Raw genomic sequence first — 17,456 nt, 5'->3', positions numbered from 1 at the left:
CTTGTTAATCATAAAAGTTTGGAACAGCTCTTCTCCAAGTACTAATGGGTCCATAGTGAGATAACTGTAAAAAAAACCAAACACTCTGTTTCATGTGCAGCAGTGGAGCATGGGACTGTGAGATAGGACAAGGAGCCTCTTAGGCAGTTGCAATGCAGGTAGGAGGACCCTCAAGACCCTTGATCCCTTCCCATAAGGGAACAAGGCTTTTTGTCCTTTGGGGAGACCTAATAGCAGGCTGCCAGTACATAGAAAGAGGTCACTGGGAAGATGGAGCCAGGCTCTTTACAGATCTGCATGGCAGAAGGACAAGCAATAATGATCTGGCCTTAACTTCACATGTTTGTGGTCATGATTACTCCCTTGTAACATCAGGAAGTTTTGAGATTTTATGTAACTTGGCTCCTAGATGTGTTATTTTAACTTTGAAGAATTGTAATTTTTTGCCTCCTTCTCCCCTGAAACAATTATCACAAGTCATCACTCTCTGGCAGCATTTTTGAAGGAGTCACTGTACTGTCCTCTTTCAAACCTCTTCCTTTCCTGTGCTTTGAGGGAATGACTGGCCCCACCCTTTTCCTCCCCTTTCATGTTACAGAAGAACATAGGAAGAACACATGAGAAAGGTTAAACACGACTGAAACATAAAAAAAGAGGCAAGATAGAGATTGAAAATCAATGATACTAAGAGTATGTCATATCTGAGCAAAGGTCTACGGAAATTTCTTCTCCCTTGAAACTGAGCTTACATGAAATCAACTGCTAGTCAGTTGAATTCTCTTACATTTCTTCCTCTGCTCAGTATTGTTTCAAGTGTTTCTGAGGTTGTGCCTTGTATTTGCCATGATTTTGATAATGAAGACTTGCAAGCTAGATTTATTTTATCCCAAGATACAAGTTTCAAAATAATTGAGCCGAAGAGTGAAAAAACAGATATTTAGCATTTGGGGTTTCTGCAATTCAAGAGAACTCAGGACCAAATTGAACAGCAACACCATTTGATTTTAGACAAAATAATAGGAACACTGTCTTCTTTCAAAAGCCCTCCTCTAAGTCACAAAACCCCATTTTAGCCATCTGTCCCTATTTAGTCAAATATTTAAATATGTACAGAAGGAAATATGTAATGGTATATTGTTGACTTCCAGTCTCCCTGTTGAGTTAAATAGAACAAGCTTAAAGACAAGTATTTGTGTAAGTTGTTTGCTGATTAGGAGGGTGACACTACAATTTAATGATCATTCCTGAAGGGAAAAGTAAAGAGATAAGAATGTAAGGGTTGAACTAAACATCATAAACAAAGAAGAATAGTTTTATATTCTGCTTTCTACTGCTGCCCCAGAGTGTTTCTCAGATTTCTGCACACTATTTTTTAACTCTCACAAATCATCTGCACAGGTGTGATTAAATATGCACATAGCTGGACTGTTAGTTACAGTAAAAGGTACCTAACTCCTAAAAGTTATAACTCTATTCATTTTCTTGTTTTATTGCCTACAAATTTCATAGACCAACTACATCTTTCAAAATGCAGCACCTCAGATTTGACAAAAATAGCATCATTTTGGAAAATAAAATAAAAACAAAATACCCAAGCATTTTAATTTAAAATTACAGATTTATAGGAGAAAAATCCACAGCTAAAAAAACATCATTTGTCCTTTAGCTACTCTAAAAAAGAAAGCAGAAAAGCAAGCATACTTCTACATATTTGTTTTTTCAGAAAGAATAAAAAATAATTTAAAGAATGTGAAGAAAGAACTTACTTTCAGTGCAAATCGGACAGCATCCTTTCCTGTTCAGGATTTTACCCTAATTGGGAGAGAGACAGGCTGTTTTAATGAAAGAGTTCTTGGAGCAATGACTGTGTCATGTTTTAAGACTGGATAAGCCTTTGAAAATAACTCAAGTTGTGTTTGAACTCAGTGCCCTGGTTACAACTTCAAATACCAGGTGCTAAAAACAGACAGAACTACTCAACAAGCTTCCTAGTGGTCTTATAAGAAATTAAATACTACTGTTACCACTTTTCAGAAAGAGTGTGAGAGAATTTTAGACTTGCACAGATAGCTAAAGCATTCACTGGGTTAACAAGATCACTACCTTTTCCCTCACCTTCCCAAAAGATATACCTTTCCTATGTATTTCCTGTTGAGGAAAGGGAAGAGGGAAAGATGTTTTATCTGATTTTCCTTAAATTACTCAAAGTTAATCAGCAAGCTAGCAGAGAATCCTGAAAAAATTCAGACTGAACAATGTGTTCTTCCAATCAAAAACTGGTGTTGGTTATAACAAAACTTACAGTGATATTGAGTTCATCCATAATCCCACGCAGGGAATGAAGAGGTATATGGAGCTGTGCTGTTCCTAAGCACTGACCCTTTGCTCCAACAGCACACAAAGAAAGTCCCCTCTCTGTGGCTACAGCTAATTCCCACCAAATAGGTGAGCAAGGTGAGGACAGCAAGAGTAAGCAAATTAAGCTGTGCTATCCTGCCACTAAACAGAACAGAAAACTTGTGAAAACAGATAAAAAATTGCTGACAGGGCTACGCAAAGACGGGGGGAGTGGGCACAGGCAGCCCTACTGCTGTCTGCCTTGCTTTCTGCCTACAGTGCTGCCAAGCTTTGATAGTGTGCATGGGGAAGTATGAACTACAAGTATCTGCTAGCAAACTGGAGTAGAGCATGTTCCATCCTGCTCTTGCTTGATGTATACTCATGGCATGAATGAATCCTTGGTCATGAATGCACTTGGGCACATCATTCCCAAGGCCCAGATCAGTGTAAGCTTGTCTTTGAATATGCAATTTTATGTGAATGGACTTGAGACACATCTGGACTTAAGAAAAGGGCTGCATCAGAGTTACACTGGCAGAGCGAGCAGCACTTAAACGTTTGTGTGACCCCTCAGGTCTCTGGGCAAAGAGAATAGCTGAGAACCAGGCTGCAACAGGAAGACCTACCAAGCACCTGCTAGAACAGAACCCCTTAAAGGAGGAACCCTCCAAACTACACAGAAATAGGAGGCTTAGCAACACTTACTTGTAGGAACAGAGACATGCAGCTGAATACCACACAGTGCACTACACAGCCTTACCCCTCTGTTTCAACAAAAGAAACCATCAGCTGAGCTGGAAGTTGCAAGAATTCAAGTGAAATTGGAATCTCCAAGGCAGCCTGCTGTGGCTGGTTACTTGAGCCATCATGTTGGCCCAAGATCCTGTTTTTGTCTTGTGGAATAAGGAAACCCATTATTGCTAACATGTGCTGCAAGAGTCCGTTAGCATTGAGGGTTCCCTTAGGAGTGTGCTAAGTGATGTGATCCCATTTTTCCCTATGAATATTTATAAGCAGACCACATTTGAGTCTATTTATTTTTGGGAATTTTTCTTCCTTTTTATGGGGTTTTCAATTTTGTGTCTGAGGGTTTAATTTTCTATTTTGTTAAGGCAAGACTAATTGCTGGGAGAAAGGGGTTTGTTTGGTTGTGCAATAGCAGCAGCTGTTGTTTTTTTGTGCCTTATTTGGCACTGGAGTAAGAACAGCAACTTTTTGTTTGTAATAATAACAGATGTGTATAACATTATATGCAGTCTGTGCTAGAGATGGAAGAACATGTTCTGAATAAATTTTCACTCACTTGAAGCTCACGGGTTCATAATTTATCCACAGAATCGAACTCTGCAAATGTCTTCATCTGCCGTGAATTTAATTCTATTAATATTTGCATAGCCTTGGAGCTCAGAAAAGGTTATATGTCATAAAATTCACCATGCTCTCTTTTAGCAGTACAAAAAGAGACATGTTCATGACCACTAATCATTACCACAGACTTAAGACATTAGTGAGGAACACAAAGGCATAAGGAGAGGGGGCAAGGTGACAAATTATAAGGATGGGTAATCAGAAAGGAGATGGCACAAAGCAAGGAACAGACTAGAGCAGAGCTAGGGCAAGTAAATAGCAAACTCAGTAAGTAATTTAAAGGACCTCTGAAACTCAGTCTTGCCAAATGTTGAATAGTAAAATACTGTATAGTTATATACTATAAAGTATTTAAATATGTGTTTAAGTTCTAGCACACATGAAGGGCCTACTAACTTCAGCAGAACTAGACAAATGCTTAATAGCTTTGCTGAATGGGGGCCAGTATGTACTGCACTTTGCAGACTGACACTCCAGATAACTTGAGAGGGAATGTCTGGAAACCACAAGCCATAAGGCTCATGGGAATGCCAAGGAGAACCAATCTTACAAAAAATGTGATAGGAGTGACTGAATTTGAAATGTGTATTGCCTCCACAGCAGATGAAAATAACATAAGAAAGACATTTCCTACAATTGCTGATACGGGATTAAATGCTCCAAAAAGAAAAGAACAAAAGCAACAGAAATTTGTGTCTAGCACTATGATGAAAACTAAAAAAATGGCAGAAACAATCTTTAAAAATATGTCAACCTGCAACCAATAGATTGAATAATACAAACGGTTGTGCAGTATTAGAAATTTGTGCAGAATTGCCACTCTGAAACCCATACTTTCAAGAAATCATTGGCCAAAATTTATTATGATAAATAAAATAAAATTCCATAAGCAAAAAAATTCAGCCACAATATTATGCAAAGTGTATTAAGACTGCATGGTAAAGTGTTTAATTCAAGGAATAATATTCTAAATTCTTTGTGAATCTTCAATCCTTTCACACTCAGTTGTCCATATAATGATACACATTTAATGAGATAACTTTATGTTGCCTGGCACATAATGGACACTAAATTACATTTTATTCCACAGTAGTCTTCAATACTCAGTGGAGACTGCTTACTGTCAAAAATATTGTGAAGAGAGAAAAGGAACGGACACATCTACACTGTGCAGAGACAGCAGCATAACTCTATGCATGATATTCAGACTGTCAGTATCAGAACCACCAATATATATTTATCTTGAAAAATGTGGTGTGTTTAAGTGATGTTTATAGATTTATAGCAGAAAGCCTCATCAAAAATAGTGGAGCAGAGATGAAATGTAAAATATTTAAATCAATTAGCATATATTATTTGCTTTAAAACTACTTGATACCCACTTGGAATAGGAAAATAAATTTTACTCTAGAGTTTACATTCTTTCTCCTACTTCTCCTTCCAATTTGGCTTGGAAGAGCAGAAATGTAAGGTGTACCTGTGAAGGAGGGTGGGTTTGCTTGCCACTTGAATTTTAAGGTGGTGACTTGGCTGACTGATTATTGGCTGGAGGGAATAGTGTTGCAGGGAACAAAGTTGGTCTTTCCAGCCCTAAGGAACCAAACCCTGTTTGTGGACTCACATCAGAGGTCAAGGGCAGTTTAGATTTCACATTAGCCTTGGAGCAGGTTCTATAGCAGCACTGAATAAGTTTGTTAGTTTCACTTAATACACTGAAGCACTGTCAGTGGTGAATTTTTACCCACCACTTCTTTCATTTTAGAAGCCACTTCAACTGATCATCTCAATGCTCAAATTTACATATAGATACAGCTGAAGTGATGTACTTCACTGAATATCTCTAAGTCATATTAGCTACTTGATTGCAGAAGCACCTTAAACATTTAAAATGCAAGAGCACAAGGAAAATGTAAATGCAATGCAGTTTGTGCAAGACCTGAAGAGCCCAAGCTCTCACTTCCTGCATATACTGTGAATGGCATGAAAGCAGCAAACCTGACTGCCATGAACCATATAACACTCCCAAAATAATAGTTTTATTTGTTCACACTTCCTGATGTGTATGCAGCTTCTCATGTGAGGCCCATTAAGAGGAGAACTGCCCTCTACAGTGAGTGCCAGAGTGAAAGGAAAAGGATGTTCCCTCTTCTGAGGATCTTGAAGCCCACTGTCATACCAGGATGGGGAGTGCCTCCATTCAGGCACAGGTTCTTCATTCTACCACCACTTCTATCAAAAGTTTACACATATAAAATTTTTCAAACCAAGAGTTTTTCACGCAATAATTTTATATCTAGGTGTCTGTGATTAACATTTTCCTCACTGGCTTCCAGGATAGAGAAGGAAACACTGAAAAGGTGCAATGCTAAGAACTTGGCGCTCTCTTCTGCAGTTTTGCTCATAGATCTGCCCCTACCTGAGGTGCTATTTAGAGCTTCATCTTGTGAAAGCTTGAGCCACAAGACCAAAATCATTTGTCAGTGTCAGAAATCCAAGAAACAAAGGCTGATTTTAGCTCAGGGTTTCAAGTAAAGCTAACTTTTACCCCATTAAATTACAATTATAGCATTCTTTGGGTTCACTTCAGATTTTCAAAGTAAAAAATACCCAGGCCACAACCTTAGTGAAAGCAGCATGGTTTGCTTGAACTAATTTTCTTTAATTTGTCTAATTTACATTTTCAGACAAGCATTAAGCCTCATATACATTGAGAAATGCAAGTTCATCAACCTCCTGTGGCTTGCCTTAACAATATACACATTGCTGAAATATTAAGAGTCACCTCACCACTCTATAAACTATTAAATAAAAGTTAAAAACAACTGTTCCAAAGCAGATACTTGGGACAGAGAAAGTTAAAGGAGAAGGAGAAGAGGAGCACAGTCTTCAGAGCAAGGACAGAGGCAAGAAGACCATATTCAGGACAACAGTTGCACATTTGGGGAATGCCAGCCTAAATTAACATTCCTTCTTTCCAAACAGCACGCTCCACTGTCATGCACACAACTTCCAAGAAACATTGGAAGAGATAATGGTGGAGCAGAAAAGAGAAGAAAGCTCAGTTCTTTTAAAAAACTCACATGAGGACAGCTGCTGATTGGAATGCACTGTTTCTTGCGACACTCTGTCTTGCCCTTCACACAAGCACAGATGGTGCAGTTCACAGAGGACCACATCTCTCCATCCTGCAAGAGAGAACATGATATAGTATCAACTGGGGTGGCAGCAAGAAGCTATTTTAGCAATGTATCATTGCACAAGAAAAGATTAATTTCTCCGTTGACATTGTGTCTTTGTTTAGTCTAAATTATTTTGAGGTGTCTGTCCATGGCCAGTTGGATTTAAGACAGAGATCAAATTCAGCCAGGTTTTCTTTCCTTTGGTCTTTTTGGTAAGAAATTAATCTTTACAAAGCTAATGAAATCACATTTGAATTTTTCAACACTGAACTGATTATTTGCATTGTTTTCTCTCCAATAAGCATCTGAGTTGTGATCGCACCTACCACAAATTTTCATTTAAGTTCACATAATCAGAAAAACCTGATTCACTAGGTTGAATGGCATTTCTAAGTTGTTACACATGAAAATACTTGATTAAGATGTCAGAAGATAGTGAATTTATTCCCATATGTAGCATCATTTCAACATAGGGCAGGAATGGTCAAAGAATTCTAATTTAGATTATTACATCACTTTATTGGATATTTGATCTGCTAAACATCTGAAAATATTTAAAAGAGACACTGTGCTGAATCTCTCAAAAACAGAGCAGGTAAGACAGCCTATGTATAGCTCTGAAAATATGAAGTGCAGAGCATAATATTCCTTGTGGTCTTGTCCCCACTTGGGATGAATTGCTTGTGCAACTGCCCTGGCTCCTTTTTACATGGTGGTATATCTGCCAAGTGTGGTTCCTAAAACATTCTCTCTCACCCACTTACAGTCTTATGCTAGTCTGCTTAGAGCCAAACTGTGCATGTTTTTTGTTTACAGGGCTGCTGGGAAGGAAGGGTGAGGATAGACCTGACAGGAACCGGCAGCTGAACCAGACAGCTGTGAATAATTATGTGCCCACCTCAACATGATGTTCAGACCAGAAACAGAAACAGACTATATCTGAAATGCCAAGGAGTCTAACTTATTAATCTCAGCTTGTTTCATCAAAGGCTTTCTCTCTCCTATTTTTTGTTTCTTGGGAATGTTTCTATTGCCTGGTGTTTCTGATGTTCTTCGGTCTCTAATGACCACTCACCAGGCATCTGCCAGAATACATAACAGCTGACTGCATGCAGCTGCCCTGAATTTTTGTCCTACAGCTGGTTTTGCACAGGAGTGCATAAACATGTTTGCTGTGCCCATTCTACCTGTATTAGACCATTGACTTCAACAGAGCAACACTGAATTTATTTTTTTGCACACAAGCCCAGAAATGGATGTCTCACAACTTCTTCACACTCCATATAATACTAGTAATATAATAAAATCTTCACAAGAAGCAGAATATTTTAGTTGGGTGCCTAAGAAGTAGGCATTTGTTCCTGAGGCACAATGGCTCCAGTGTGAAAGTGCCAATCAGATGGAGCATAGTCTCAGAGTACAGTAGGTTCACATGCAATTTCCAGAATAAACACTTCTGCTGTGTACACAAAAGATGGAATAAATGGGAAGTAATTCTGGTTGAGCAAACCAAGTATTCACACAGGACTTAACATTTGATCTGATTCAAGGGTCTCTTAATTCTCATGTGGGCACATGAGGTGACAGAATCTTTTTCTGACACAGTGTGAAAAAAATCTGCACCACTTGGAAAAACAAATGGAGTCTCAGGAACAGCTCTGCAGGGAATTCCTTGTGATTTGAATACTGTGGGTGAGAGTGCAGTAGGTAACAGTTATTACATGGCTATCCCAGTAAGATGTCAGGGGTGCTGTCCTTAGAAGAGATGGAAATGTAGTAAATCAAGTAACTTCCAGCCAAAGCTCCTGTTGGCTCAGTAATGAAAAAGACTCTTTGGATCAGCTGATAAAGTCTACATACGACTCAGAATATCTCCTCCATGGGTATCAGTGTTTGGGAAAGCAGAGCATTAGTATCTAAATAGACACTAAAAATGTGTCTATTGTCATGAAAAAGCAGCTTGAACATCTACATACAGAGAGGAAGACAACGTGTAACATTCAAGGAGGAATTAATCTTTAACTGTTGACTATAGCAGAATTTACTCAAACTCAGGAAAAAAATAAACAGATGGCAAATTTTGCAAAGCTTTGCCTCTGAATTGTTCCATCATTGACCATGATGGTGAGGATTCTGCTAAAAACAAGCCACAATACTAATTTACAGCAAACTCATGCTATTTTGGCTGTTACAATGACACCTACCCTTGACTAACACCTGAAACCTTACCTGGAAGATCTTATTGCCAAACTTGCACACTTTCACCTCCTCAGGAGAGATGTACGAGACACACTCCTTGCAGCAGTGGTCTTTGTTTTTATTACATTCACCAGGAAGGAAGCACCTCTTCTTACATATCACTGTCGAATCCTAGGTACAATGGTGAAAGGAAATAATAAAACCATGACCAAAATGTTTGTGGTCCTGTGTGTCTTTATATATTTCTGCTTGTTCAATCATTGCATCCACCCAAGCTACAGGCCATGTTTTGAATAGGTCAACCCAGAGAAAAGAAATATTATTTATAGATAGAGGAAATCTTTCATGGTCTATGAAGCTAAAGCACAGCTTGTACTTCTGCTGGCCTGCAAAATCTCACAGATTTAGTGTCCCTTGTTTTTTGCCTTGGTAAAAAGTATAAGTTGTTGCAGCCAGGTTAGGGAACACAATAAAAAACACTGAGCTTCAGGAGAAACATGATAATTCATCATTTAGAAACTCCTCTTCCATTTAAATGCAGTCTTAAAGAGGACTACATAACCTGAGCAAGTTCATTTTGCATCTCACAGGGTCGGGCATCATGTCTCAGCTGAGAGAGTCAGTAATATTTTAAACTTTCCTAGCACAACTGCAAGCCCTTTTCAGATCACATTCTCTGAGACCACACAAGATGCCAAGGAACAGTATCAGGCTTACAATTCCACAGCCCTACAAATTACTGCTAAGCCAGACAACCATCAGCAAACAGCATCAAAGCACTGTGGACTTACCTTGCATGTACATGCTGTGCAGTTGTCATACATAAACGAAGAACCATTATCATACACATTGCTGTGAAAGAGGCAGCTTCCAAATGGAAGGTCAAACACTTTCCTCTGTCCTAGATATAAATAAACAGTAATAGAAACAAAATGTGGTTGAAAATATGCCACATTTTCAACAAAAATAGTAGCACTTATTGTCACCAGACCAAATTCATGTGCAATGTGTCATTTGCTATGTGTTTCCACTTCAATGTGAAAAAAGAATATGCACTTTTAACAGTTCATTATCCTCTTAGTGCACATTCATGTCAACAAATTCTACTATGGGATGAAATATAAATGATTTATGGCATGCTTATATAGGAAAAATCTTTCTTCTCATCATTAAATGCACAGTGCAACTAAAGGAATAAAAAGCAAGCATTGCACTCTTAAGGTAGGTACACTTGAACTAGTTCAAACAGTCTTTAACTTAAAGCTGTAACTTATCAAATAAAGCAGCCTTAACCACTTTTAGCATATCTATTTCAGGGGTTCACAGCAGCCAAGCTAAATCAACTCAGTGACACTGATCTTAAAAAAATCGTGTTTTCCAGTCTCATAAGATAGTTTGGTGTACCATGTGTTCACACAAGGCTGCAAGAAATACAGGAATTTGCATCATTTATGAACAGAATGAACACAACACAAGATATTTAGTTTTCATAATCTGCAAATTATTTGCGTTTTGGCAGCACCAAAATCAAATCCTTCTAGAAGTCGTGCAATCCTGCAAGCACTTTCAGACCCAAGTTTGCACTCCTGTAAGCTTTTCTTATTCCTCAGCTTCTTTCCCAGTAAGTTATTTTTAAAAAGAGATTATAATACATACATATGCGCTCTTCACAAAAACACTATACTTACCTTCCTAATTTTGAATTTCCTTGTTTACTTTTGGAGGCAGCCAACTAATAAGTTATTTTATGAGTCGTTGCAACTTTTTTTACATTATAATTTCTGAGGTTTAATATTTAATGGGCATCGAATACAGGTTAGGAATGCCCACTCTAGGTAAATACTTAAATAATAAGCCAATATTTTAGCATTCAAACCATCATGTCTTGGCACACTGTAATTTCTTACTTTTTCAATAATTCTTGATAAATATAGAGAATCTTAAAATAAAAAGTTCCATTTTCCTCTCAGACATAAGTGAACAAAAGGATAAGCACACAGCAAAATCCATTGGATCTACCTCCAATTTTTACAAATTGAATGTTAAACAAAAGTTATTAAATAATTGCTTTTGTTCAGTTAGACACATCCCTCTCCTGCAAATTAGCTACTTGGAATTAACCTGTGCTTGCATTGTCAACCTTCCTTTCACTGGATGTGTGTCTTTTTCAAAGGTTTAATTTCTCTTATGGGTCTGACATAAGGAATCAGTTGAGGATGCTCAGTAGCCTGAAAAGGAACTTCTCTACATGCATTCACTACTCATGGGCAAAGCTGCTCCACAGTCTGTAACAACACTTCTGCTGCTCTCTGTGGGGCCAAGGCTTCAACTGCAGAGCCTATGTCAGCAAGTGAACAAAAGTCCAGTTTTCTCCCACACCCTCTTGCCATGTCTTGCAAACTGCTCAGCACAATTCCAGATGGCCAACTCCATTCAAATAGTTGGTTAAAAACCAGTGTCAAAGGAGGTATCACTTTAAAAGCTGTGGTGATGAAGATCATGGCTTAATGGTTGCCTTTGCTGCCTCATAACCACTAGTTAAACAAATAATTCAAGTCCCAGTAGAGTCCACAGCATTCTTCTAAACTATGTACTCTAAGTATCAGGAATTCAATTGCAGGGAAGTCTTCCACATGATGCTTTAAAAACCATGCCTCAGCATCTCTGGAAACTTTTCTCTTTCCCGACTGCTATGCAGTGCCTTTCATCCCCACCAAAACTCTTTAACACTTCCCTGTAAATAGACATAATGTGTTCCCAGGTATATGGAATGCTTCAGAGTAAAATGAAATTCATTATTATTACTGAATTAGTTTACATTCTAAGAAGGGAAAAAAATTGTAGAAAGATCCCCTTAAAGTAGTCAAAAATTAAAGCTACATTTTGAATGCCTAGTTCAAGGGGGGAAAGTTCAGTCAGCATGGAACAGCATGGGGAGGAGAGGACAAGGAGAGTTTTCAGATGGAATGAAAAATGTCCTCAGCCAAAACAGAAGCTCAGCATTTGGACTGTTCTCTGCATTTCATTCCTTTACTGCATTACTCTCTGTATTGTGCTTAAATGTTCCAGGCAGACATTTATTTATCTGCAGCACTTCTCAATTAGGAAATAAATAAATTCAGGTTTGTTTCATGCAGTCAAAAATGTTAAGTTTTATCAAAACCCAGAACTCTACATAGCTTTGCTGGCTCCAAGGCCAGATATCTCTGTATCCCTAACCTAAACCTTTTAAGAGATTTCAGATAAAAATATAGTCAAAATTACAAGAAGTTTCCATTGAAGAACTGAGAGTAATTTGCACTGAAATTTTTCCAAGTTATAATCCCATAGAACAAACTAAAGTCAATTTACTTGGCAGGATGTAAGCAGTCTTTGTTTATGAAATAGATGGAATGTTAACCTGTGGGATCCGTGGACAAAGTAAGAGCAAAACAAGGCAGTGCCTTATTTTGTCACTGCCTTGCTTATTATGACCTGGAAGAACCAGAACCTTTTCAGAGGCCTATGACTCACACATTTAAAATGTGTTGGAAAGATGCAATTGAAAATATTCCTGGATGACAGTGTGGTTCCACCTAAAGAAGGCAATAGTGAGATGGGCTTCTGGATCCATGGCCTCTGTTGCTTTTAGACAACAGTTTCTAAAAATGCAATGTCAGTTCAGAAGTTTCCTCTGACTTGCATTTCTTCAAAACCAAGAATACAAATGCTCACTCAAGTAATAATAAGAGATGGTGAGGCTTTTTTCTTGTGGCAAACTCCAAAGCAAAATTTTCTTCCACCTCAACCCCTTTGTAAAATATATAATGAAGGTGGGAAGCATCCCTATATTTGTTCTTCTAAGCAAGGCAACTGGTCTATGTTCAAATGCTCTTCTGCAGCTGCTTGCTAAGAACCACTCACCACAACACTAACTGACCCTGAGTACCTGTTCAAAATCTGTAGATTATAAACTCTGAGCAGTAGACTCTCTTTCATTTCCTGAAATTTATCAGTATTGTAAAATACTGGTCTAAAAGATGTTATGCACAAATATATTGTATTGATTACAAAATTTCTAGGGGAAAAAAGCCACTCACCTAAGCATTTGGGGCAACACTGTCCAGCAGGAATGTGACTGAGGTGCTGGGGACATGAGAGAATGGGGCAGACTTCTTGGATACACTGTGTTCTGCCATCCTGAAGAAAAATAGGCTCAATTAGAAAAAAATTAAAGCAAAATATCAAGTAAATGTACATACACCCACAGAGGAAACAAGGTCTTGAAAAGCCTTACCAAAGCAGTATTTGCCAACAGAAATTTCTGCTTGCATAGGTGTACAACTGTCCTTCAAGACTTTCTATATTGCTTGCAAAGACCTTGGGTCATCCATATTTTTTTCAGTCTTTCAAACAATGAATATAGTAACTGAAGAAATACTGTCTTTCTATCTTATTCTGGGTGTGGATATGATAAAACCAGGGAAAATAAAATCATTACCCATTAACATTTCCGGATGCTCCAGAAAGTTACAACATTTTTTTATATTATTCTTCATCTCCTGTGTTGTGCCCTTCTAGGCTTGTCTGGGACAGAGATTAAGTGCTGAAGCAAGATGAGAGCAGGTGTTCTTCCACTATGTCTGTGACCTCCGAAGCCATATTAGCCAAAATCACTTAAGAAAGCACATTGTTAGCCTCCAAGGCAACTGTGCAAACACAGAAAGTCTGCTTTCTTCAGAGGACTGAAAATCAAGTGGACATATGAAATTCAGGGAATGAATGAGGGGGGAAAAAAGAAAAGTTATAAAAAAGCAAACTAGACTGGATATATCCTGGTATGTCAATGAATATCAGAAACAGAAACAAAGACAAAAGCACAGAAAATGTATTGAGGATATATATAGGATTGAGCCAGTTAAAAAAAGATCTTATTTCCCATTCTGCTCTCTTGCCTGATTACTTCATCACACCTTCAGAGAACTGTGTTTAGCTCTAGACTCTCTACCAACATGTGTTCCATGCTTAATGAGAGCTCCACGTCGCCAAACTTTAAAAATCAGTTTATCTTTATATCAGCAAGGAAAGTCAGGTTTTTTCATCTAGCTGTCTTGTCTTATTTATCACGCAGAGCTGCAGGCTCATCCCAGCAATAAGTTTGTGCTCCTGATGCTGTGATTGAAGGCTTATGAACAGTCTCCTCCAACTTGCATGCTGAATGGCTCTCTGGGCCCACTGGAGAGAGATGGAAAAAGCCATTCCTTTTGAAGAGCTCAGTGCCTGAAATGATGGCACACCACTCCATTCCACTTCCTAATGGCCTCAGTGAATCATGTAAAAGCTTTTAAATATAGGCAGACCCACTGTTGCACAGAAAATAACATAGTGACTGTACCTGTGTTCTATAATAACTTTTCAGGCACTGAAGTCTACTTGTCCCACGGGGCTACCAAAGAATCCTGAGAGCACGTGGCTGAGGACTGCTCGTAATTCTTTCACTGCGGCTTGCAGAAACACAGAGCTTATTGTAGACTGAAATGACTGCTCTAAATTAAGGGTCAGACCAGAAACTTGACAAAACTAAATTAATTCTTTAGTGATGTTCCTTTAGCATGCTTAGGGAATATATCTGTGGGAAGAGACACAGGTGCAGAATGAAAAAAAAAACCAAAAGGCAAAGAAGGGCTCTCTGAAGTACTGCTGTGATTCACCCCAGGGAAAAAGGCTACAAGAAGCCAGAGTTCAAACTTCGGTGACAATTCAGCAAAAGAGAAAGCAGGGCATGGATGTCTCAGACAGACTGGTGACAGGATTAGGGATATATCCATGTAAGAAAATGAGGACAGGCTGAGGGAACTGGGACTGTTCAGCCTGGGAAAGAGGACTCAAGGTGACCTAATTGAAGCCTTCAAGTACCAGAAGGGAGCCTACAAAAAAGATGGAGAGAGACTGTTTAGAAGAGCGTCTAGCAACAGAAGGAGAAATGGCTTTAAACTGAGAGTAGGCTTAGATTGGGTATTAGGAAGAAATCTTTTACTGAGAGGGTGGCGAGACACTGGAACAGGTTGCCAGGAGAAGTAGTAGGTACTCCATTCCTGGAAGTGTTCAAGACCAGATTGGATGGGGCACAGAGTAACCTGGTCTAGTGAAAGATGTCCCTGCACAGAGCAGAGGGATTGTACCTAGATAATCTCTAAGGTTCTTTTCAATCTAAGAAATTCTATGATTCTGTGAAGATAAAGCAATATTCCAACACATCGTGAGAACATGCAATCTTGCAATATTGCTGCTGGATTTATTACATAAGCTGTGGCTCTGCAGAACTGCCATGGAGTTTGCTTGTCTGATAGATTGAATCAAAGCTCAGGCTTAGGACACTATTGAGATTTTGCCTTTGTAGCCTCTTGCATAGATATCTTTGCAAATACAAAATGCCATGGATAATGTAAAATATTTTCTCACATCAGCCTTTTGTTTATAGCTCCTGCCTTACTTTTTATACTGGACCCTCTGCAAAAAACTAAGACTAGTTCCATCTGTCTCTTCATCTCGCTGCTACTCCTGCTTTCAGCTGGAATGCTGCCTTTTCAAAAACAGTCTGAAACAAGTCAATCCATACCATTTAAAGTTACAGTAATTCTACCTGCCCTACAGAATTTACAGAAATAATTCATTAAATGTTAAATCTATTTTCTTAAAAGCCTCAGTCATCATAATTCAAGACTTACAAAGCATTCAGAATACCTGTTTTCAAAGCAGCTGTGCAGCCAGTGCTTTAAATGGCAAGGAATAGAGCTGGGTAGGAAAAAATGAATGCAACAAAAGTTCAACACAGAAAACCAAAATCAATGGAAAAAATAACCCTGGAGAGGAAGAAGATTGGCTTTGGATGACCTAATCTAGGAACTGTACAGTGAACACCTTTCCTCTTCCACTTTTCAATTGCATCTACAGCTTTTAGCTCACATTTCCTTGTACGATATCTCCCATGCAGCCATGCAGAATGCTTCAGATCAGAAGAAACACCCTCCAGTTGTTCCAGTAAATCCAAACCTGAATTGGAAGCCAGCATAGACCAATAATGTAAAGTGACATCATGGAAATCCTATTCAAGATCTAGGCAAATAAATCCTTGAGTAATAGTTAACATGAAACTTTAATCAGAGGAACTGCTACACTTCACAGTCTTCTGGAGGTAACAGATTTTGTAAGAAATCGACTGCCTACGAAGAAAATATTCACTTTCCACCTTGTAGACAAATAAAAACACTGTATCCCCAGCAGCCACCTCATATCTGCAAGACAAACCAAAAGGTTCTGAAGCATCAGCTCAGCAGGTGATGTAAACTGAGGTTTTGTCTTGTTAATGCAGCTTTCTCAAGAGACAGAAGAGAGGGGGAGATGAGACAGCACTTTTTAACTCTCCCACAAGAGGTCCATCTTTGAGAAAGACAGATAATAAATCCTTCTTTAAATAAAAGCATGGAGCTGGTCCATCTAGCCATCCATTCACTTCTGCTCAGCTCCTGCCTCAATTAAAGTATTTTGATGTTCAATAGGGATAGATAGAAGCAACTTGGCAGTGTTGAGAGGCACCCATCCAGGCTGTGACCAATTGCTGGACACATTGGAGGGAGGACAAAGTGCAGTTTGTGCCTGGTGCACAGCATGTGAGCAGCCTGTGTGCTGGGACAGACAGTGAATAAAATGTCTGCAGGTTTGGAGTCTGTTGTAATTAATCCCCAAGCACCTTGGGCTTCATCTACCATGAGGGCATGAAAGTGATCACCACCAACAGCTTGTCTTTAGCAGATTTTTAAAGCACTCATGAAATCCCAGTAAGACAGAGGTTTACACACTGCCAATTTATTTGCTACTGATAATGAGCATGTCTAAACTTAATAATATTTCACATACATGTTATTTAAGGTTAAAGGTTAATATCAGTATTATCAAGAACCAGGTTTCTTGTGGGTGTCTCATTTTCTGTTTGACTTTCAGGTTTCACATCTGTGCTTCAGTGAAGCTATAAATCATCTAAAAATGATTCCTCCTTAGTTTTGCCCTATGTTCACCTTGCCCTTGTAAGACTGCTCATCCTCTAAGAAAAGTAAAATTTTCACTGATTTTGCAGAATATTTTGTCTGAATCCTGACTGGCATTAGGATTCAGTGGACTGTAAATATTTATTTTTTAACTTCCATTCTAGAAGAAGTGTGAAAGGTTTCAATTGCTACCAAGTGAGCCTACCCTTACAGAAAAAAAAAATTAAAAAAAGGAAATATCAAAATAACATTTCTCTCAACTCTGGAATACATATTCCAGACATTAAGAGCAAGGTCAGACACAAACTGTAGACTCAGCAGGGTTGTTGCAAGAACTAAGACAGAT

General features: G+C 38.6%; 1 protein-coding gene across 2 annotated transcripts in view; it reads right to left on the bottom strand.

The window, feature by feature from the left end:
* Positions 1-17,456, bottom strand: part of BMPER (BMP binding endothelial regulator) — a 145,065-nt gene that overhangs the window by 58,507 nt on the left and 69,102 nt on the right. For both annotated transcript variants that reach the window (XM_079302622.1, XM_079302621.1), the window contains exons 7-11: positions 13,166-13,265; positions 9,878-9,987; positions 9,117-9,257; positions 6,789-6,893; positions 1,767-1,812 (exon numbers count right to left, since the gene is read on the bottom strand). In XM_079302622.1, the coding sequence (XP_079158748.1) occupies positions 1,767-1,812; positions 6,789-6,893; positions 9,117-9,257; positions 9,878-9,987; positions 13,166-13,265 (502 nt within the window). The remainder of the gene's footprint in view (positions 1-1,766; positions 1,813-6,788; positions 6,894-9,116; positions 9,258-9,877; positions 9,988-13,165; positions 13,266-17,456) is intronic.

Source organism: Erithacus rubecula (genome assembly GCF_903797595.1).
Source record: "Erithacus rubecula genome assembly, chromosome: 3".
NCBI lineage: Eukaryota > Metazoa > Chordata > Aves > Passeriformes > Muscicapidae > Erithacus > Erithacus rubecula.
The sequence above is the reverse complement of the archived record's forward strand: the minus strand, read 5'-3'. Positions and strand labels throughout refer to the sequence as shown.